Raw genomic sequence first — 22,612 nt, forward strand, 5'->3', positions numbered from 1 at the left:
CATTGGGCTCCCTGCTCATCAGGGAGTCTGCTTCTCCCTCTCCCTCTGCTCCTGCTATATCTTTCTCTCTCTCAAATAAATAAAATCTTTTTATTTTTATTTTTTTAAGATTTATTTATTTATGATAGAGAGAGGCAGAGACACAGGAGGAGGGAGAAGCAGGCTCCATGCCGGGAGCCCAACGTGGGACTCGATCCCGGGACTCCAGGATCGCGCCCTGGGCCAAAGGCAGACGCTAAACCATGGAGCCACCCAGGGATCCCAAAATCTTTTTTTTTTTTAAAGAGGAACTCTTAATCCCATGCTCAAGAACTTCTGTTCATATATGCAGCATTGTTTGTAATATTAGAAAACTGTTAACAACCCCAATGTCAATCATCAGGAAAATGGAGAAATGAATTGTGGCTTACAGGAGAATGCCACTCATCAGTAGATAATGATGAACTAGAGGAACAACATTAACATAAAATTAGGTGAAATCAAAACACAGCCTGGATAAAGGTGCAGAAAATTGTACAGATTATAAAGCCTTTACATATATTTTATAAATATTTTATTTATTTACTTTTAAAGATTGTATTTATTCACAAGAGACACAGAGGGGGAGAGAGAGAGAGGCAGAGACACAGGCAGAGGGAGAAGCAAGCTCCATGCAGGGAGCCCCATGTGGGATTTGATCCTGGAACCCCGGGATCATGCCTTGGGCTGAAGGCAGGCGCTAAACTGCTGAGCCACCCAGAGATCCCCTAAAGATTTTACTTTTTAAAGTCATCTTGGGCAGCCCCGGTGGCACAGCGATTTAGTGCCACCTACAGCCCAGGACGTGATCCTGGAGATCCTGAATTGAGTCCCACATCAGGCTCTCTGTGTGATGCCTGCTTCTCCCTCTGCCTCTCTCTCTCTGTCTCTATGAATAAATAAATAAAATCTTAAAAAAAAATAAAGTCATCTCTACATCCATCGTGGGACTCAACTCACAATCTCAAGATCAAGAGTTGCACACTCCACTGACCCAACCAGTCAGGCATCCCTAAAGCCTTTATATTAAGAAATATACTTTATATTTGGAAATATACAAAACCTTATGTCTTAGATAGGAATATATGCATATGTAGTAAAAGCTTGAGAGTGTGCTGGGATACTACTAAATTCAGAACTGGATTTAACTTTTTTTTTTAAAGATTTATAGGGCAGCCTGGGTGGCTCAATGGTTTAGCGTCTGCCTTCGGCCCAGGGCCTGATCCTAGAGACCCAAGATCGAGTCCCACATCAGGCTCCCTGCATGAAGCCTGCTTCTCCCTCTGCCTGCGTCTCTGCCTCTCTCTCTCTGTGTCTCTCATGAATAAATAAGTAAAAAAATAAAAAAAAAGATAAAAAATAAATAAAGATTTATATATTTGAGGGGATCCCTGGGTGGCTCAGAGGTTTGGCGCCTGCCTTCAGCCCTGGAGACCTGGGATCAAGTCCCACATTGGGCTCCCTGCATGGAGCCTGCTTCTCCTTCTGCCTGTGTCTCTGTCTCTCTCTCTGTCTCTCATGAATAAATAAAGAAAATCTTTTTAAAAAGATTTATATATATATATATATTTTAAAGATCCTATTTATTCATAGAGACACAGAGCGAGGCAGAGACACAGGCAGAGGGAGAAGCAGGCCCCACACAGGGAGCCCACGTGGGACTCTATCCTGGGTCCCCAGGACCACACCCCAGGCTGCAGGTGGCGCTAAACCGCTGCGCCACCAGGGCTGCCCAAGACATATATTTGAGAGACAGAGAGCATGAGCAGGGAGTAGGGCTGCAGGACACAGAGAGAGAGAGAAAATCCTATCAGACTCCCTGCTGAGCACGAGACTACACACAGGGCTCTATCTCAGGACCCTGAGATCATGACCTGACCCAAAATCAAGATGCTCAACAGACTGAGCCACCCAGGCAGCCCTACTACTATGGACTACTACTATGATAATACTCAGTTGCCCTCCCTTCTCCCCAAAATGCCACCTGACACCTCACCGCAGTCAGCCCCCATGTGCCTAGGTTCCCAGCCATTAATTATTATCCTTAAGCCTGGAAGTTTGAGGTTTCTTCTCAGCAAACATTAACTGGGAGCTTAACCTTGAGTGTGAAGGTCAAGGTGTGAGGTGGCCCCAAGCTATATGCTAATCCTCTCAACAATCCTCTGTGGGTGGCTACAGTCTCCTTTACAGACAAGAACCTGATGATGTAGAAATTGGTGGGGTTCAGAGTGGATGGCCAAGAAATTCTTGAGGCATGTTTGGTGCAAAAAGGTGGTTTTATTAAAGCCCAGGGACAGGACCTGTGGGCAGAAAGAGCTGCTTTGGGGTGATGAGGAGTGGACAATTATATACTTTTAAGTTGGGAGGGGGTTAGGGAGAGCATAAGTGTAAAACTTAGAAGCAAGTTTTCCAGGACTTGGAGGGGGCTAGCTCTTGTTAGGAAAAGGTCATTTATTACTGTCTAGTAAAACCCTAGTCATGAGACCCTTCAGGGGTGTATCAGTGGGCCATATGCTTGGGGGATGACTGCTAACATGTAACTTGGGGGGTAGAGATAAAGGAGATTTTCAAAATAATTTTTATATGTTAAAGAAGACCTTAAAGGATCCTAGGGGGTCAGGCCTTTTGCCCTTTGCAAACCTATTAACGTTGGTGCAGCTGAGCTCCCAGCGAAAGGACGCTCGCCTGTTTCAAGGACTTGCCAATGGGCTGTAAGTAGTAAGGAAATTCAATTATTTTTTTCTTTTGCTCTTGTTTTCCCACATCACCTGAGACCCCACAAGGTCAAGCGTGGACTGGTGACACAACTCCGCTGGAAGCTGAGCTGGTTTTCCTCGGATCCCAAGTCAGGGGCCGACCCTGCCCGATGGGGTCCCCTGCTGGCCCAGATGCATAGGGCCTCCAAAGCACCCTGGAGTTGGGGGTGTGTGCGGAAAGAACACCCCTTCACCCTTCCAGTCCTTGGCTTTCTGCATTTGTGTCACCTAGCTGGTTTCCTGAGGGGGTGGGAGGGAGGGGAGGGGAGGCGGGGTGACCCGCCCGCAGCCCCCTAGGAAAGGCGCAGCAGCAGGTGGCCCGTCTCCCCGGGGTGCGAGTCCACGCCTCCGCGCCCCTCCGACAAGCCCGGGCCTTTCACTCTGCAGGGAGGGAAACTGAGGCCCAGAGCCGGCGGGGACCCGCCCGTGGCACTCAGCAGGAAGCAGGGAGGAGTGTGCTCCCACTGAAAATAATACGGGAGGGCCAGTAGGCGTGACTCCCGGGGGTCGGCGCCCCGGTTCTGCGGCCTCTGCCCGGGTCCCCAACCGGCCTCCAGACCCCCCACCCCGGACCCACTCGGCCGCGCTGGGTCCCCGGCTTCCCCCCGCCGCCCAGACCCGCTCGGCCACGAGGGGGCGACAGAGCCCAGGCTGTGCCGCGGCGGGTCCCCGAGCTCCGTCCGCCTCTCGGCCCGGAACCGGCCCTCCGCCCCGGTGGGGGGCTCCGCTGTGGCAGGGAAACCCAAAGGCCTGTGTCAGTGCCCCTCCTGGTCCGGGCGGCCCCCAAACCACCCCCTCCCGTCCCGGACCCAGGCGCCCCCTCCTGCACCCACCCCCTGGGTCCCCCTGCCGGTCCTGCGCGCCCAGCCTGTGCCACACCCGGGGGCCAGGGCCCGGGGAAGCCTGCCTGGTGGCGCCTGAACCCACGCCCTCTGCACCCTGCGGGCGCGCCGGTGGCCTGGGCTAGTGCCTTCCCCTGGAACCCGGGCTCAGGTTGGACCTCTCTCCAGGGCTCAGGCCACGAGCAGGCCAGGCCATCACTGGGACCGAGCACTGGGTGCATCGCTACTCCAGGTGGGGGTGCCTAGCTCGCGACTTAAGGCTGACCTGTCCTGGGCCTGCCTCCTAGCCCTCTGGGCCTCAGTTTCCTTTTCTGTCCGGTTTCCAGGAAGTGCTGCAGAATGGGAGCAGCCTGTGGTTCAAAGTCAAAAGCCCCTCCTGTTCCTCCCACCGGGACAGGGACCAGCACCTTTGCCTCTCACCAGAAGCCTCCCAAGGACCCACGGGGGCAGAGGTCAGGAGGCCTGCTGACCTTGGACACCAGGCTGAGAGGGTGGCAGCGAGCCACCACCAAGCACATCGCGAGAGCTGCAGCAAACACTCAGGGCGCTCCTGCAGTTCTAACAGGTACCTCCTCTCCCAAGCCTCTGTTGTTTACCTGTAAAATGGGGACATCATAACTGACCTGCCCACCGCACAGGGGTTGTGTCCTCTGGCCCCTGTGTGTCTGTTCACCCGCCCTGCACTGAGCAGCCTGAGGACAGGCACCTGACCCTCTCTTGATCCCCACACTTGTCCCAAACAGGGCCTACCTTGGGTGTGTGAACCCAGAGGGGCTGCAGCCCAGTTGGACATCCCCAGGGGCGTAGGGATGCAGAAGGCAAGGTTCTGGGCAGCTCCTGCTGGGTCCACCCCAAATCCTGCTGCACCCTCCTCCTCACAGTTTTCAGTTCTGGGTCTCCTTTCCAATTTAATGGTGCAAAAAAAAAAAAAAAAAAAAAAAAGCAGAAGAAAGGGAAAGAAGAGAGGGAAGAGGGGGGTGGGGAGGGAGTGAGGAAGGACTACAACCAGCTGAAGCGTCCCTCCTGCTGGCCACCCTTTGATATTTGAGGGCGGGACAATGAGACTGATTGCTAGGAAATTTGAAGCCCTCATAATTAGAAGGAAAGAATGTCCTTGTGGTTGGCTCCTCTAAAAATACAGCTGTGCCCACATCTGGAGGAGATGGGTGGGAGGTGGGGGGGTATGTGAGGGGGGGTGGGGGGATTAAGGGGGGTTGGTCAGGCCAGAGTCTGAAGCACTGAATCCTGGGTTCCTTGGGGAGGAGAGGACCCCTCCCAGCAGAGCCCAGGGCAGAAGGAGACGGGAGGGCACCAAAGGGGCCAGTCCCCTGTGGCTGGGCCACCTGCCACAGGGTGGGGACGTGGGAGCTGAATAGGCAGTCCACCCCTTCCTGGGTCCACACTCACCCCTTCATGGAGCCCTCCCACCTCCGCTGCCCAGAGGGGACAAGCAGGGGCCTGGCTGGCGGGTGCGCTGCCTTATCAGCCCCTACCTGACCTGGCCACACCAGGCCCCCTGGCCACAGGCTTCTGAAGACAGAGGGATTTCCTTCTGGATTTTATGATGTTGGGTGGTATTTGTCAGCTTTTATGAATGTAGTGTTTGTTTTGAGTTCTCTAAGTAAATGTTCCCTTTTTGCACCTAATCTTGCCATTTTATTTTAATTTTTTAAAAAGATTTTATTTACTTATTCATGAGAGACAGAGAGAGAGAGGCGGAGACACAGGCAGAGGGAGAAGCAGGCTCCCTGCAGGGAGCCCAATGTGGGACTCCATCCTGGGACCCGGGGATCATGACCTGATCCAAAGGCAGACACTCAACCACTGAACCACTCAGGTGCCCTCATCTTGCCATTTTAATTGTGTGTTTGTTTTGCTAAAGGGGCCCCAGTAGCTCGGGTAAGCCAAGAGTGTGGAGGGGGTATTCTGGTGGCATGGCCAGCGGGGGACAGGCCACAGGCCAGCGCTGCCTGACGACCTGGTAATGAGCAGGAAGACTGTTGAACAGGGTGGCATCAGGTTCCACAGTCACCTCAGGGCCGCAAGAACCAGACCCACGTTCGTGGCCTCCCGGGTATGCAGACAAGCGACACACAGTCACAGGGCTGGCCCATCTTTGTACCGCGTCTTGCGCTTCTCCTGCCGGCACTGGCATCCCGGCCCTGCCACTTGGCTGAACCACCCAAACCACCACCCACGGCGCCGAGCCGGAAAGTAGCGGAGGCCAGGGAGAGCCGTCGGCCAGATGCTCTGGGATTCTGAGTGGCAGGCCGGACGTGGCTTTGACCTTCGGGCAGCGGTCGCAGAAGGAAGTGGGAATGAAAGGCAATTGCTGAGGATTGAGACAGCTGGGCCCGAGCTCCGGCTGGCCGGGCAGCTGAGGCTGGGAAAGGACCGGCTCATCCAGGCCTCAGGGGTCAGAGACGGTGAAACTGAGGCCCAGGCTGACAGCCAGCACCCACGCTGCTCAGCAGGGGAGCATCAGCGAGGAAGCAGAGGCTCATGGTGGAGACACAGAAGCCCAGAGACGCAGAGAGGTTTTGCCTCCCAACTCTGGCTGGAGAAGGGGTGAGGCTGCAGGACACTGGCAGGTCGCTGGTACCCTCCACAGGCTTGCCCCGCAGGTCGTGCCTGTCGCTCCCTGTGCTGAGCTCCCCTGGGGCCGGCTCACCACCTCGCCACCAGTCCTTTCCATCACTCCTCGTGGTGGCAAAGCCAGCACTGGCACCTTGGCGTCTTGGCACCTCTCTCTCTAGCTGAGTGTCCTCAAGTAGGTGACTTAATCTCTCTGAGCCTGTTTCTTTATTTGTAAGAATAACCTACTTGGTAAGGTGGCAGTGCCATATTGTGTGATTTATAAAAAATAGATATATTTGGTCATTTGGATGACCAAAATATATTCTCGCATATAGTGGGTCTTTTTTTTTTTTTAAGATTTTATTTATTTATTCATGAGAGACACAGAGAGAGAGAGAGAGACAGAGAGAGAGAGAGGTGGAGACACAGGCCGAGGGAGAAGCAGGCTCCACGCAGGGAGCCCGATGTAGGACTCGATCCTGGGACTCTAGGATCACGCCCTGGGCCAAAGTCAGGTGCTAGACTGCTGAGCCACTCAGGGATTCCCTCCCCCACCCTTTTTAAAATATTTTATTTATTTATTCATGAGAGACACAGAGAGAGTCAGAGAGAGAAGCAGACTCCATGCAGGGAGCCCGATGTGGGACTCGATCCCGGGACTCCAGGATCATGCTCTGGGCCAAAGGCAGACGCTCAACTGCTGAGCGACCCAGGTGTCCCTTTTTTTGTTTGTTTAAATTAATGAGAGACACAGAGAGAGGCAGAGACAGAGGGAGCAGGCTCCTTACGGGGAGCCCGATGTGGGACTCGATCCTGGGACCCTGGATTCACACAAACCCTGAGCCAAAGGCAGATGCTCTACCGTTGGGCCACCCAGGTGTCCCCATATAGTACATCTTTATCCATAGTTCCTTGCACACAACTCCCCAAACTCTTGGAATTTCTGGAAGCATAAGCACAAGGGAAGCATCTTTTGTTATAATATTTGTTCTCTCATCCTCAGTTCCTGAATATGCTTCAGAGCCATAAAGGTGAAATGGGTGTCTTATTACTCACAACAAGGTCCTTCCCATCACAGCTGGGTTTATGTTAACGAGGAGACTTTTGGAGAGTGCTTAAGGATGAGGGCTGGTTGCCAGGAGAACCACCCACAAATGTAGCGGTGGAAATTTCAGTCCCCCCTGACCTGAGGGTAGAGAGGAGGAAGAGCTGGAGGTGGATTCGGTGACCAGTGGCCCATGATTTAAGCAATCATGCCTATGTAATGAAGCCCCCAAAAGGTGAGGTTCAGAGAACTTCCAGGTTGGGGAACCAGAATGCTTCCATGTTGTCACTGTGCCGAACCCTGAACTCCATGTGGGCAGAAGCCCCTTTGGGAGCTCCCACTAGGTCTCTCTTCCTGTGGCTATTGACTGACATCTTTTTTTTTTTTTTTTCATCTTTTATTTTTTTTAAGTAATGTAATTACTTTTTTTTTTAAGTAATTTTTTTTATACCCAATGTGGGTCTTGAACTTACAACCCCGAGATTAAGAGTGGCAGGCTCTACTGACTGAGCCAACTGGGTGCCCCAACTGGTGTCCTTTCATGTCCTTTGAATTAAGCCAGTAATCTAGTGATGGATTTCCTGAGTTCTGTGAGTCACTCTAGCAAATTAATAGAGCCCAAAGAGGGGGGTCATGGGAACCTCTGATTTAGAGCCAAGAAATACAGTAACAACCTTTTGACTCCTGCCTGAAGTGGAGGGTGGTCTTGGGGGGACTGAGCCTTGAGCCTGTGGAATCTGATGCTATCTCGGGGTGGAAGGCATCAGAATTGAGTTGAATGCTCAAGACACATGTTGGTGGGGGGAACTCTGAACACACTCCCCACCCCCACCCCCACACATGCATCGGAATTGGGTCCAGGAACCCACTGAGGTGGTGGGGCTTAAGTGAGGGGTACAGAGCACCCGTTACGACCTGGGCTCTAAGGCCCCTTCTTGTCCTTGCCTCCCCCAAGACACGGATTCTTTCCTGCCTCCACACCTTTGCCCAAGCCCTTCTTCCCGCCTTGCGTGCCCTCTCCCACTGTCCTAGTCCAGAGCCCTCCTGCCTGCAGCCCCTTGTCAGCAAGCCCACGACACTCGTCCCCTCCCTGCAGGGTGTCCACATCTTCCCCACAATGCCACCTGAGCCAGACCCTGCTGGCTCCCTCCTGGGCCTTTCCTGAGGCTTCCAGGAATGTTCCCCAGTGCCGCCCTGTGAGGGAGCTCTGGGCCAGGAGGAGGCAGGCGAGAAAACCAGTCTCCGGGAGAGTCCTGCCTTGCTGCGTTCTCCCTCATTCATTCACGGCAGAGACCAGCCTTGGGGTGGGGGGTGGGGGGTGCAGCTCTGACTGTGTCACAGGAAGGGGGCCGCTGCCCAGAAATCTGATCCCCCCAACAGTGGAACCAACTAAAGCTGGAGGAGGCTCTATAGATGGGCTCTTCCCAGCAGCCCATTTCACAGGCAGGGACAAAGAGGCCCAGGGTGGGGGCCTGGCAGGCTCAGGTCTCAGTGCCAGGCCCAGATCCGGCCCTGGGGCACAGGCTGGCCTTCTCGAGGCTCAGAGGTCACAGAGGACTTCCAGGGATACAGAGCCGGGTGCAGCATGCCTGTGGGCACGGGGAGCGCTGCAGGTGACAAGCGGCCGGGAGACCAAGCTGGGTGACCAGGGAGGGCTTCCCTGAGGTGGGCATGTCCCACAGCACCCCAAACTTGACCTGTCCCAAGCCAGTGGGGGATCTCCGTCAGAAACCTGGCCCTCCGCCACGTCCCACCCATCTTACAGTCACTTCATGGCTTCTTCATCCTTGGCACGTTTGCTCCCACTTTGTCATTCACCTCCCTACCGCAGGCCACTGTCGTCATCCTCCACTCAGACGACTGCTTCTATTCTTGTCTCCTTCTTCCTCCTGAGAGCTGCCATTTGAATGTAACCTCACCACCATGCTGGAAACTCTCTGAGGGCTCCTCATTGCCCTGGGGACAGAGACCGCAGCCTGCACAGCTGTGCTCAGCCTCTGCAGGCAGCCCCTCCTCCTCACCACGCCTTCGGCTTTGCTCTGCGCCGTCACCATGGCACCTCAGGACCTTTGCACAGCCTGTTCCCCTCATGGGCCTGGCTCATGCTATTCATCCTCTGCCCCAAACTGCCTCATCCCTTCCCATACACCCCAGAGACCTGCTAATTCCTGGAAAGTCTGGAATCTACCAAATTCAGAGGGCCAGGCCCAGGTCTGACACAGCCCACCTGGACAGTTTGTTGTTCTTGCTCTCCGGCCATGAGCAGCTGCTGCCGAGTGGGTTCCGGATTCGGTGCTAAAAATAATCCTATGACCCAGACAGGAAGAGCCAACGGGGACACAGCTGCTCCTGGGAGGGGCTGGCTGGAGCTTCGGGGAGGCCTTCCCCCTGCAGTTTGGGGTCCATGTGTGGGAAGGGGTTAGGCACTGAGCTCACATCTTGTATCGTCAGAAGGAAAACACAGCAAGGTCAGAGAAGCAGCTTGAGGAGCGGGGCTCATTGTCACCTTGCCCAGGGACCATAGGCCTTCCTTCAAGTCCCTCCTCAGTGCAGGAGAGACTGCAGGCCCAGCTGGCAGGTCTGCCATCCTGCTGCTTAGGACAGGCAACCAAATAGGCCCCAGCATACTGGCTGCCTACATCTCTAGGCCCCTGGGACCGTGTGGTGTCCAGGGCTTCTCTCCATAAATAACTGTTTGCAGATGCCTGCATCAGAGAAGTGGACCTGCCCTGGGCCTGAAACCAGACAGGAAAAGCCTGGACTGCTGACAGAGGTCGGCCTCAGGCCCTGCTGGGCCTCATGCTGGGCCTCAGTTTCCCCACCTAAGAATACCCAGGGTTCTGAGGAGAGAGCATCGAATCCAGCCATGTTCCCCTGGCTGTCCCGTTTGGCTGGCAGTCCCCACCTATCCCGGGCCCCATGCCTCCTGGGGAATGTTTCTCCTTCCCCAGGCCAGGCGCCTGCCTTATCAGCCCCAATCAAAGGGGAGACAGACGCTCCTGTCCACAATGACAGGCCCTCCTATTAGCCCCGGCCTGACCCTGAGTGGAGGGCCCAGAGCTTGCTGAGCGCCTGGAGGCAGGAATACCTCCACTTCCCCACGCTGACATGAAACCTGACCTCCCTGGATGGCTTTCATGACTGGCAGGCGCCAGCCCTGGCGTCTGAGGGCCTGCATCCCCACCCTGCTGCCCTGCCTCCGCCAGGACAGGACCTACTCTGCGGGGCCCCCCTCAAATGTGACCTTGGCCTGCTTTGCTGGAAAATGGAGGCTGCTCAAGAGGGCCTCCCACCACCCAAACTCAGCATGTTGGTCCAGTTCCTGCTGTATCAGGCCAGACCTGTTCTCACTCAGGAGCCAAAAGCACATCCCCCTTCAATGCCCCGCCTCTCCCTCCCCTTCACTCCCCTTGAACCAGGGGCCCCCCTGAACCACTCCCTAGGGAACCCCTCTTAGCACTCTGGTTTTCTTAGGATCCACCTGAGATACCTTTGTCAGCCGGTTCTCAGCCTTTCCAGTCCTCTCGGGGGAACTTGGGGCCCTGTCCAGGACATTCCTCATCTTCTACACTTACATACACACCTGAGCTCCCCACATTGGTAAAGGTACCTCTGTTTGTGCACCTTCCTCTCCCTCCTCCCCTCCATGATCTTGGTGACAGGGACCTTGGCATGGCTGCATCCCATTGTCTGTCCCCAGGCCTCGTGTCTGTGAGCTTCACTGCCTTGCTCCTGAAGCCCCCTCAAGCCTACCCTGGCTTCCCTGGCCAGGTCTGCCTTCCCTAACTGTGGAAGGGTAAGCTCTATGCCTGGCCTCTCTCCTCTTTTCCATTTAGCTTCACCCCTTGGACACCTCACGCAGGCCCAAGGCCACAAATGCCACTGGTCTACCAAGGACTGACAGCCACAACTGGACTGCCTGCCCGACCTCTCCCCCAGCACCACTCTTGGATTTCTCCAGGTGGATGTCACACAGACACCCCAAACTCAACGGGGCCAGAACGAGATTCCATCTGCCTGCCCTTCCCCAAAGCGTTCATCTCAGTAAAGGCCGCCACCATCCACCCGCCGGTGTTCAGACCTGCAGGTCACCCTCGATTCCTCTCCCACAGCTCTGTCCAGCCCCTCCGCGACTCTCCAGGCCCTACCCTGCCCAAGCCACCGCCGTGCCTTGCAGCCTCCCGCTGCTTACTGATCCCTCTGGCAGTCTACTGTCTTTGCAGCAGCCACAGGGACCTTTTAAAGTGACAATCACGTGCCGCTTCTTCAAAGGGGCTCTCCAGATCACCCCGTCCGGCGGCACAGCTCCCTACCCGACCCTCCACTCCTGGCGTTATTCGCGGCAGCTCCAGCTCCGGTGAACACCCGCTCTCAGTGAGCGCAGGCCTATGACTGCCTGTCTCCTGTGTCCTATCGGCTGCTGGATCTCCGCGTCCAGGGAAGCCCCTGGCACACGGTCGGTGTTCAATCAACGGTGGACTTGAATGAATGAATGAATGAATGAAGGAGTTTCTTCCATCAAAATGACGAGGGCCCGGGTGGGCACGCGGGCTCCGGGGAAGAGTCCCCACGGGAGTCGCCGGGGGGTCAGGTGGACGGCGGCGGGAAGAGGTGGTCGGACACCGGGCGCGTCCCCCGTGCTGGGCCAGGTGGCACTCCCTCTGGAACTCAGGCGGGGACCGGAAAGGCGGGACCGAGCGGCCGCCAGCCCAGGTGGACTCCGAGCGGGCCCCGCCCCTTCCGGTCTCCTCTCCGCCCGCGGAGGCGCCCTGGCCCCGCCCCCAGAGCCTGTGGCCCCTCGCTATTGGCTCTCCCTGGCGGGCCGCGAAGAGCCCCGCTCCTCATTGGCCGCACCTTCTCCCGCGTCGCCGAGGCCGGCACCACAACAACCGCCACGTGCTCAACTGCGGGGCCCGCTCTTTGGTCCCGAGTCCTGACCCGCCCACCCCCCCTGTCCCGCCCCGGCCGCCCGCTGCCTCCTCCTACTGGCGACCCGGCCCAGGGTCCCTCCCCCCGTCCTGGGCGCGCGGCGCCTAGGACGCGCATTGGCCGAAGCCGGGAGCGAGGCGGGGCTTGGAGGCGGGTTTAAGAGCGCGCCGCAGGTTGGGCCACGCGTGTCCGAGAAGGTTCAATGGCGTGGCAGGGGCTGGCGGCCGAGTTCCTGCAGGTGCCCGCGGTGACGCGGGCCTACACGGCGGCCTGCGTCCTAACCACGGCTGCTGTGGTAAGCCGGGCGGGCGGGCGGGGGCGTCTCCACGGCTGCAGCCGGGAGGGGTGTCCCCATGGTGACCGCTGGGTTCCGCACCCCTGGTTCCGCAGCAGCTGGAGCTCCTCAGCCCCTTCCAGCTCTATTTCAACCCGCACCTCGTCTTCCGGAAGTTCCAGGTGAGGCTGCCCCGCCCGTTGCACCTGTCGGCCGGCCCCTGGCCCGCGCCTGACAGCCCGCCTCTCCTCGGTCCCCGTAGGTCTGGAGGCTCGTCACCAACTTCCTCTTCTTCGGGCCCCTGGGATTCAGCTTCTTCTTCAACATGCTTTTCGTGTATCCTGCGCCGCGCGGCCCCAGGCGTCGGGGTGGGGCGGCCCGCCGGGCTGGGGGGCGGCTCGCCGGGCTGCGGGAGGCCCGGAGCGGGGAAACTGAGGCTCTGCCGGGTGGCACTTCCTTCACGGACGCCGTAGGTTCCGCTACTGCCGCATGCTGGAGGAGGGCTCCTTCCGCGGCCGCACGGCCGACTTCGTCTTCATGTTTCTCTTCGGGGGCGTCCTCATGACCGTATCCTTCCCGGGCGCTGAAACTTCAGGCCGCAGCGCCTCTGGGCCCAGCCTGTGTCGGCCATGGGGCCGACATGGGCACCCCGGCCGGAGGGGGACAGGGCGGTCCCCGCCAGCTCAGGATGTATCTAGCATACATCATGTGCTCAGCTCCGGATGCCAGCGCCAGCTCTCCAGGCCGTACACACCACCACAGGGCCGGGTGCAGCGGAGCCAGCTGGGGTGCTCGCAGGCTGGGGCCCAGAGGACAAGCAGGACGGATCACGTGGAGCCTGAAGGCCACAGCGTGGCCTCGATCGGAAGGGCACATCTTGATCGGGGAGTGGCACATGGGGGGAGGAGGGAGGATTCCAGGGGTCCGGGGCAGGGGCTCTGAGACCTGCACCAGGGAAGCCCCCCCACACACACACACACACCTTGACTCTGGCTCAGCTGCTGGGGCTCCTGGGCAGCCTGTTCTTCCTGGGCCAGGCCCTCACAGTCATGCTGGTGTATGTGTGGAGCCGCCGCAACCCCCGAGTGAGGGTCAACTTCTTTGGCCTCCTCACCTTCCATGCACCATTCCTGCCCTGGGCGCTCATGGGTTTCTCACTGCTGCTGGGCAACTCGATTCTCGTGGACCTGCTGGGTGAGCCTGCCTGTGCACCTGCCCTCCCCAAACAGACCGTCTGGCACCTGCCACCTCAGGCTGGCTGCCGCTGTCCCAGAGCCCTCCCTCCCACCTGCACTGGATCTCTCACCTGTCCTCACGTCCCCTCTTCCTGCCCCGCCAGCTCCTCTGTTTTTCTGGCCCCTTGAACTAGCCAGCCAGCTACAAGCTTCCTTTCTTCAGGTCTGATGTACTGATGCTCATGTGGGTCCTCACCAGGGTGGGGATAGGCGTCAAGATTCCAGCTTTGGCTCCTATTTCCCCCATGTTCTCAGGCCCTTCCCTCCCCAGGTCCTGCCCACTTCTGGGCCAGGTAAGCCTGCCCTTCAGGGTCAACCCTGGCCCCACCCTGGGCTGGCAGTACAGAACATCTGGCAGGTTGTCATGGGTACTTATGCTGTGGGGCCCGAGGTTACTTGTCCTGGCTGCGCCTCCAGAACTGCGCATGGAGGTGGGGAGCAGGCTATGCTGGCCCAGGCTCCGGACTGTGGAAGGTGGCCTTAGCTGTCCTTGGCTCTCCTACAGGGATTGCGGTGGGCCACATTTACTACTTCCTAGAGGATGTCTTCCCCAACCAGCCTGGAGGCAAGAGGCTGCTGCTGACCCCCCGCTTCCTGTGAGTGCTAGAGATGACATTTCTCCCCTTACCCTCCCTCAGATGGCTCCCTGCCCTCGTGGGGACCGTTGCTGGCCTCAGCTCAGTGCAGGCCCCTCCCTACAGGAAGCTGCTACTGGATGCCCCACAGGAGGACCCCAATTACCTGCCCCTCCCGGAGGAGCAGCCAGGACCCCTACAGCAATGACCCTACCCAGGGCCAGGGACAGCCCCAGGGTCCTGTTTTCCTGGCCTCTGGCAGGCCTCCATCCCACCCCTATCTCCCACTTACAGGGAGAGCAACCTGTCCTGGAGACTGGGCTGGTGTTCAGGGCCAATCCAAATAAACAGAATGACCTGCATTTCTCTGCCCGCAGCACTGGCTCCCTGCCTCGGCTGGCCACACCCTTCCATGCTGAGCAGGTGCTGTTGGCCTTGACCTGAGGCCACCAAGCCTGGCCTGCCCTCTCAGGCCAACTGTAGATGGTAGGATGGGAGACCCAGAGGGGCTCAAGAACCTGCCCAAGGTTCCCCAGCAGCTTTGAGCTTATAGATAAGCTTGGGGTTCTCACTCCAACTTTGCCAGTGCCTCAATGGAGCTTCACGCAAATCCCACCTGCACGGATTTCTGTTCCCGCCAGGCAGCAAGGGACCTGACGAGGTCTCATTAGCTGGGATGTTCCTGTCATGCCAAGCCCAGTCTGCAGCCCTCAGGCTGATGCCTCATTTGGCTCTTCCTGTCCCTCATCAACAACATGTGGACCTTTACTCCACTCTCTAGCAGTTAATGGACTTGGCCAAGGCTCCATGGGGTCAGGTGCAGCACAGGGCCAGGATGGGGTTCTTTGCCCTTCTTGTGACCACAAAGCTTTGAGAAATTTTTACCGCGACAGAGTTCTACAAAGTTCTCTCCCTGATGTTTTTAACTGAGGACCGTGGGAGCCTGATCTGATCCCCAGCAGGCACCAGACAACATGGCCAACTTTCCTTATTGCCCTAGACCCGTCTGAATTACGGTATTTTTCCCCGATGATCAGCAGCAAGCATAAGGGCTCCTCCAGCCATAGGCTGTCACGTTCACAGAAAACACAGGTATTCACCATGCAGTCTGACCTTAATTTTGTAGGGAAACCTTGTGGAGTCACAGCTGGCTCTGCAGCAATGTGGGCCAAGAGTGCTCAAAGCGAGGGCTCAGCCCCTGGGCCTGATGCACTGGCCCGCCCAGAGGGGCTGAGGTGGGGAGGATTCATTCCATCCCATCAGTTGTAGGGGCAAACGACCAAGCAAACCCTTCAGCAAGGGAGCCCACTTGTCTCCACGGCCAGTGAAGCCCAGGCCTGGAATCTTCCTCTTTGTTCAAGGCCTCACATGAAGCCCAACTGTCTCCTAAGTGTGGGCCTCCAGCAAGTTGCACTCCTGGATGAAGGGCAGGGGGCTTGAGTACAGACTCCCTGGGAGCCAGGAGCTGTCATGTCCCAGGACATCAGAGGACCCCCAGCCCAGAGGGCCAGGCCCATCTACCCTGGCAGTGAAGACCCCAATTCCTACTCAGAGCTCTGCCCTCGGCCAGTGTGGGACTCAGACTGGGAACCAGGAGCCATCATGCCGCTGCCAGGCTCCTGGGGAGCAGAGCAGCCCTGACCTGCAGGGAAGACCTGGCAGCAGCTGAAGGCACCAGCCCAGTGCTAGGGGTCTGGGCCTGTTCTCTGGTAAGACTGGCTATGTGCCCAGTACACCAGCCAGTGCTCGGCACAGTGAGTTGACCCACACATGCCACCCTCACGAGCCCACGTCCCTCCTGTGGAGTGGGGACACTTCCACGTTAGACAAGAAGCAGTTCACTGGGGGCAGAGCTGAGACGAAGCCCAGGGCTATGCCTTCTTCTCAACACACCATATCACCCCACAGCCGGCACCAGGCAGCATGCTGCTCCACGTGCCTTATTCCTCATGACTGACCTGACAGAGAGGAGCTGGCCTGGCTCATGGCACCAGCCAGGGGTGGAGCTGGCCCCAACCACCTGCTGCTGGGAGGTGTGTCAAGAGCGGTGCACATCGGCCAGGGCTGGAACAGCCAGTCACAGGCCCTCGGGCATCCCTGCTGGTGATGCCCCTGTGGAGCCCCCACAGAGGACACGGCTGTTGCAAGGGGCTCCAGGAAAGCAATGCTCCTGGTGGGGAGCGGGGGTGGTGGGAGGAGGAGGTACGACAGCCTGGACACAGCAGAGCCCAAGAACAGCAGGAAAGCCTAAGCTGCTCCACAAGGCCAAGCAAAGGGGGCGTGGGGGTGGGGGCTCTCACTGAAAGGTAAGTGGGCCCCCTGCCCTGTGAGCCTCATGACTTCACTTCTGCCCGTCTGTATGAGACGGCACAGCAGGCGGGTGCCAGGCTTGGGGGCCTGAGGAAAAGCAGCACTGTGCTCTGACTGGCCTTGGATGCAGCCTTATTAGCTCCCACCTGTCCACCTGGGGCTCCCGGGCAGAGAAGGGCGAGCGTGCTGGCATGCCAGCCTTGGCCACACACCACCCCAGCCACGCCCTGCTCCTTGTGCCCATTCTTATTTTTTATGCTACCACTTTGAAAAAATGAACATGACCTGTTGTCTTTATTTAAAAAGTGTTGCTAGCCCTACCTGGGGCTCCTATACAAAAACAAAACACAACTCAAAAACGAGGCCTCTTTCTGACCAGAGACTTGGGTGGCGACTAGGGCCCAACAAATGGAATGTGTGCCCAGGGGAGGGTGACCGGAAGCCCTCCCCACGCCCCATACTCCTCAGGATGGCCCCGGCCTGTCCCTTTCCCTCCTTGCCAGAAGATGAAGGAGAGGCGGTCCGATCTTCTGAACGCTCCGTGGGAGCCATGCACCAATGGGCCGGTTACCAGGCTGGGGCAGTGTTGGCAAGACGCCTCATACGCCTGCAGGAGGAGAGTAGGCAGTGACCCGGAGCCAGCTTCCAGACCTGGGTGGCTGCCCTCCCCCAAGGATTCTAGTGCAGCCAGTGGAGTGGGGACAGAGCTAGGACATGGTGGGGGGATCCCCAGCCTCCTTGCTCTGCTTGAGCCTGTCTGCTGCTCGAGGCCCTGGAGCTGCCCTATCTCAACCCAGCCCACCTCTCCAGGGCTCCAGGCAGGTAGGTCTGGGCGGTGGTCAGACCCAATCTGAGGGCTTATTTTTGTTTCCCACAGGGGAACCCACCCAGGGGCTACATTGGGACTTATCACCCAGGGCCCGTCTCCCAGAAACCAGGTCACTGGGTCCCTCCTCTGCCTGCAAGACATTGCCTTTGGGTAGAGCCAACTTCAAGGGGCCTGGAGGGGTGGGGGGTACCTTGTGTTCCTGTCCTGGTCGCGGATCTTCTTTTCCATCTCAGCATCTGTCAGAGTCTCCAGCAGTGGACACCACTGGTCAGCATCACCTGTGTTCCGAATGGCAATCTCCACCGTGGGGAGGGGGTTCTCACTGTGGGCCGGGGATGGGGGGTGGTAACTGCTGGTTCACAGAGTAGCAGCTAGAAAGGCCCCCCAGACACCAGTGCCCACCCCGTTAGAACACTGGAGCCAGCGCATGGCAGGAAGGCCCAGGCCTTTCCTGCTACTTCCTCTGCCTCCTCCCCACTGGCCATTTCTATGCCCGGCTCCTCAGAACAGCACTCCTGACAGGAGTGGCCCAGTCATCCACCTGTCACCTGAACCTCAAGGCACAGTCCCCGGAAATGCCAGGTCCGGGCAGCCCAGGTGGCTCAGTGGTTTAGCGCCACCTTCAGCCCAGGGTATAATCCTGGACACCGGGGATCGAGTCCCACGTCGGGCTCCCTGTAAGGAGCCTGCTTCTCCCTCTGCCTGTGTCTCTGCCTCTCTCTCTCTCTCTGTCTCTCATGAATACATAAATAAAATAAATCTTTAAAAAAAATTCCTTTGAGATTTCACATTGAAAAAAAATGAAGGGATCCCTGGGTGGCTCAGTGGTTTAGTGTCTGCCTTTGGCCCAGGGCATGATCCTGGAGTCCCGGGATCGAGTCCCACGTCGGGCTCCCGGCATGGAGCCTGCTTCTCTCTCCTCCTGTGTCTCCGCCTCTCTCTCTCTCTATCATAAATCAATCAATCAATCTTAAAAAAAAAAAAATGAAAAAGGAAACGCCAGGTCCCCCACAACAACAGCTTCTCTTCCAAGCACTCTCAAGCAGGCCCCTGCTGTCTCTGGTCTGAAGCCTGGGCAGGGCGCTCCCAGCAGAGGTGGTTCCCTGTGACCAGGGCACTGGGGAGGCAAGGGAGGGTGGTCGGCCCCATTCTGTGCCCGGGGCCGAGACCCACTAGCCTTGATACTTCATCACAGAAGGCTGCTGGGCTGACCTGTTCCTGAATATTCCATACATTTGCCCCTCAGTGCATTTCACTGGCCCAACTAAACTCCAGAGAGCTGGCCTATTTGCTTAGGGAAGACAGCTAAGCCTGAGACCCTTGTCCCCTGATCACTCCACAGTCCCTCGATGACCACCCGGATGGCCACCTGTGCACCCTCTTGGTAAGGACACACAGCGGTGGGGGTGGAGGTAGGGGTGGGGGAGATACACACAGGAGTGCCAGGGGAGGGGATCCTCAGGTGGCCCAGCGGTTTAGCGCCTGCCTTTGGCCCAGGGCGCGATCCTGCAGTCCCGGGATCGAGTCCCGCGTTGGGCTCCCTGCATGGAGCCTGCTTCTCTCTCTGCCTGTGTCTCTGCCCTGCCCCCCCCATGTCTATCATAAATAAATAAATAAGTCTTTAACAAAAGAAAAAAAAAAGGAGTGTCAGGGGAGGGAGGACACAGCTGAGCTGTCAGCTCCCTGGGCCTTGGTTTCCAAGCTTGTGTGACAGACAGAAGGCTGAAGAGGCAAGGATGCTTCAGAGCTGACGCTCCAACTCCTGGCCTGGGAGGCAGGCCTCAGCATAGCCCTAACAGTGATCTCTCCCACCCTCTTCCCACCGTCACCCCGGCCTCATCAGGCCCTTTTCTCTCTGCTCCAGCTGGGCAGCCTGCACCTGCCTCCCGAGGCTCGGCAGCCCCCAGAAGGCCAGCCCTGTCAGATGTCTGCCCAGTTGCAGCCTGGAGCCTTGCAAGACTCAGTTCGCTCTGGGCAGAGTAAAGGCAGGCAGGGCCCAGGGGAGGCACCCAGAGGACCCTGACCGGACAGCCTGGGTTTTGATACTTCAATTGGAAAAAAGGAACAATATTGTGGCTCTGAGAGCTTTTCAGAAGATTACTGTTATTTAAAGCAGCCAATGTATGTCCACTGAGCCAATGTATGTCTAGGGGCCAGGAGCCTTGTTCACACGGTCTCCCTATAGCTTGTGCCCAAGGCTGTGTGTGGCCCACTGGAGAGGGTCATCCACCCAGGCCCGACTAGAGGCCCTGCTCCTCATGCTGCCAGCTGGTATGTTCTGGCCTCCCTCGTGCTCCTCTCCTCATCCTGGCGTCTCAAGGACCGTGAGCAGATGGGGCACAGCCCAGTGCATGGACTGAGGCCATCACCAGCCACCCAGGGCTACCCTGGCTCCTCTGCAGAAGTGGGTCTCACCTCTTGCTGCCAGAGCTAGGCCCCAAAGCCCAAGAAAGAGCCGGTGACTCAGAGGCCAGTGACAGGGGAAGTGCCAAGCCCCCGCCTGCAGTATCCTGGGGCCAACCCTCCTCAGCAGCTCCTGACAGTGGTTCCACAGCCAGTGCAGTGGTTTGGCAATGCTGAACCATCCAGCCACAGACCCAAACATCATCCCTCACCTCAAGGGCTCCCAGCCGCCTTCCTCGGGAGGACAGACATGAAAGGCGCCAAGCCCACGCGGAAGGGAGCAAAACATGTTTTCCTCTTAATTTAAACAAAAGCTCGTGAGTAGGTCCTGGAGGCCCCGTTGTTTACCTCCCTTTGGCTCTGGGAAGATTCCACTCCAGTGGGTTTGTTCTAAAATAAGAACTGCTCTATCCAACCCTGTAAGAATGGGCCTGGAGCCAGCAGGCCTGCCTCGGGTTTGGGACAAACACAGAGGCGGGGGAGCCACCTTGCCTCCCACTCGTCTGAGGAGATTGTGCATCATGGCTTCAAGGCTACATGGGATCCCAGATACTCCTACCCCCCTGCAGAGTCCAGGTGGGGACGCAGAGCCCAGGCAGGGGAGGCTGTGGCTGAGATGAGAGAGTGTCTGTGGTGCAGCTTGTAGAGTTCTCTCTGTGTGACCTCACTTTTATGCCCTCACGTGATACAAAATGCCTGTCAAGCAGCACAACTATGCCCACTCCACAGACGAGGAAGACAGAGCCTTTGAGGAAAATGACTTGTCCATGGCCACTCAACAGAGAGAAGGGGGAGACAAAACCTAACATCATCCTCTTTATGGTCAACAGACTTGTCCGTGGTGCCAAAGTCCACACCACGGGAAAGACCAATCTTTCCAACAAATGGCATTAGGACAAGATGACCTGCTGGATTAGGCAGTGGTTTTGTGGGTATCACATTAATTTTAGTATATGTGCTGCCGAAGCGAGCACGTGGGTATCATATTTTGTAATGCTTTTTAGAGCATAGGTAGGGGCGCCTGGCTGGCTTAGTTGGTGGAGCTTGATCTCGGGGTTGTGAGTTTGGGCCCCACGTTGGGTGTTGAGATTAAAAATAAAATCTTAAAAAAAAAAAAAAAAAGTGCGAGCAACAAAAACCAGACTATGTTAAAACTTTTATGCTTCAGGGGTACCTGGCTGGCTCAGCTGATGAAGTGTGAGACTCTTGATCTTGTGGTTGTAGGTTCAAGCCCCACGTGGGGTATAGAGATTACTTAAAAAAAACTTAAAAATACAAAAATAAAATTTTTGTGTTTCAAAGGACACTGTCATGAAAGTGCAAAGACAACCCGCAAAGTAGAAGGAAATATCTGCAAATCACATCTCTGATATGGAGCTTGTATCTAGAATATATAAAGAACACTTACAACTCAATAATGAAATACAACTCAATAATAAAAATACAAGTGACCCAAATAAAAAACAGGGGACCTGGGCAGCCCCGGTGGCGCAGCGGTTTAGCGCCGCCTGCAGCCTGGGGCATGATCCTGGAGACCCTGGATCGAGTCCCACATCGGGCTCCCTGCATGGAGCCTGCTTCTCCCTCTGCCTGTGTCTCTGCCTCTCTCTCCCTCTGTGTCTCTCTCATGAGTGGATAAATAAAACCTTAAAAAAAAAAAAAAAAAAAAAAAAACAGGGGACCTGAGTAGCCATTTTTCCAAAGGTGATAGACAGGTGCCCAATGGCACCCAAGATGCTCAATGTCATTAGTCATCAGGGAGAAGCAAATCAAAACCACAAGATCCCACTCCTCCCTCCTCTACGATGGCTAGAATCAAGAAGTCAGATAACAAATGCTGGCAAGAATGCAGAGGGACCAGAAGCCTGGCTCTGCTGGCAGGAAGTAAAATAGTGTGGCTCCTTTGGAAAGCAGTCGGGCAGTCCCTCCAAATGCTAAACATAGCTACCACCTGACCCAGCAACTCCACTTCTAGGTATCTACCCGCAGCATTGAAAACAGGTGTTCAAACAGAAACTTGTACACGAATGCTCACAGCACTACTGTTAACAGCCAAAAAGTGACAACGCAACTGTCCATCACCTGCTGGCTGGGTAAAATAAAATATGGTCCAACTGTATGATGGAATATTCCTCAGCCACAAAAAGGAATGAAACTCGGATACAGGCTCCCACGGGGAGACATGACACTAAGGAGCCAGCCACAAAAGACCATGTGCTCTATGATTTCTATTTATACTGAGTACCCAGAACAGGCAACTCGATGGAAAGCAGATCAGTAGTTGCCCAGGGCTGAGAGCCGTGGGGGCAGGGCGATGGCTGGTAAAGGGGGAGAAGCTTCCTTTGGGATGATGAAAATGCTCTCAAACTGTGAGGGCTGTGCCTCTGCAGATCCTATAAAGCACCGAACAGCTGGCGCTAGGTCAGAGGGCCGTACCAGATGCACATCACACCTCAAAGAAGCTGTTATAAAAAAGGACAAGCAGGCAAGCAAGCCCTGCTCTAGTCAGGTGGACAGAGTTCCAGGAGTAACCTCTGTGGCTCACAGTCAGCAAGTCCAAAATGACCCCGGTGTCTCCCCACACTGATCTGTGCCAGGGACACTACCTTTCTGTCCCCCATCAGGCCCAGTGGCCAGGTTCCCTGACCCTTTGCCTGTCTCCAGCTTCCTCCCAGCCTGCCTGGCCACCTCACCCCATGCTGCAGCCTCTGATAACCTTTGGCAGCCGCACACAAGTCCCCTCTCCTAGACAGGGTACTGTTTTTTCTCTGTCCCCAGCCACAGGCACAGAGCTGGCCTAGAGGAGGTACCAGTAACTC

At 56.7% G+C, this 22,612-nt stretch overlaps 2 protein-coding genes and 1 non-coding gene across 8 annotated transcripts in view; 2 read left to right on the forward strand and 1 right to left on the reverse strand.

The window, feature by feature from the left end:
- The first annotated feature begins 1,823 nt into the window (after positions 1-1,823).
- On the forward strand, positions 1,824-4,553 carry LOC102152212. Of its 2 annotated transcripts, none has more exons than XR_005379434.1 (2): positions 1,824-2,941; positions 3,943-4,553. It is a non-coding gene; the product is annotated as a basic proline-rich protein-like (transcript). The 2 variants fall into 2 exon arrangements; XR_005379433.1 differs by lacking the exon at positions 1,824-2,941 and adding an exon at positions 3,065-3,848.
- A 7,748-nt stretch (positions 4,554-12,301) lies between these two features.
- Positions 12,302-18,099, forward strand: DERL3 (derlin 3). 4 transcript variants are annotated; one of them, XM_038575824.1, is made up of 7 exons: positions 12,302-12,462; positions 12,558-12,623; positions 12,704-12,777; positions 12,915-13,008; positions 13,440-13,635; positions 14,182-14,272; positions 17,439-18,099. In XM_038575824.1, the coding sequence occupies exons 1-7, from the start codon at positions 12,370-12,372 to the stop codon at positions 17,542-17,544; spliced, it is 720 nt and encodes a 239-aa protein (XP_038431752.1). In that variant the 5' UTR covers positions 12,302-12,369; the 3' UTR covers positions 17,545-18,099. The 4 variants fall into 4 exon arrangements, with proteins under 4 accessions (XP_038431752.1, XP_038431754.1, XP_038431753.1 ...); XM_038575826.1 differs by lacking the exon at positions 17,439-18,099 and adding an exon at positions 14,378-14,627; XM_038575825.1 differs by having other exon boundaries at positions 12,323-12,462; positions 12,561-12,623.
- Positions 16,827-22,612, reverse strand: part of SMARCB1 (SWI/SNF related, matrix associated, actin dependent regulator of chromatin, subfamily b, member 1) — a 36,189-nt gene continuing 30,403 nt past the window's right edge. For both annotated transcript variants that reach the window (XM_038575823.1, XM_038575822.1), the window contains exons 8-9: positions 17,581-17,712; positions 16,827-17,168 (exon numbers count right to left, since the gene is read on the reverse strand). In XM_038575823.1, coding sequence (XP_038431751.1) covers positions 17,129-17,168; positions 17,581-17,712 — 172 coding nt within the window. In that variant the 3' untranslated portion in view covers positions 16,827-17,128. The remainder of the gene's footprint in view (positions 17,169-17,580; positions 17,713-22,612) is intronic.

The sequence above is a fragment of the Canis lupus genome, chromosome 26 (assembly GCF_011100685.1).
Source record: "Canis lupus familiaris isolate Mischka breed German Shepherd chromosome 26, alternate assembly UU_Cfam_GSD_1.0, whole genome shotgun sequence".
NCBI lineage: Eukaryota > Metazoa > Chordata > Mammalia > Carnivora > Canidae > Canis > Canis lupus.

What these genes read in the sequence shown, in the direction of transcription:
- DERL3 (XM_038575824.1), top strand. Translation starts at nt 12,370, where the DNA reads ATGGCGTGGCAGGGGCTGGCGGCCGAGTTCCTGCAGGTGCCCGCGGTG. An exon ending in TTCTTCAACATGCTTTTCGT is followed by an intron (nt 12,778 to 12,914) that starts GTATCCTGCGCC and finishes CGGACGCCGTAG; the next exon opens with GTTCCGCTACTGCCGCATGC. An exon ending in CTGCTGACCCCCCGCTTCCT is followed by an intron (nt 14,273 to 17,438) that starts GTGAGTGCTAGA and finishes TGTTTCCCACAG; the next exon opens with GGGAACCCACCCAGGGGCTA.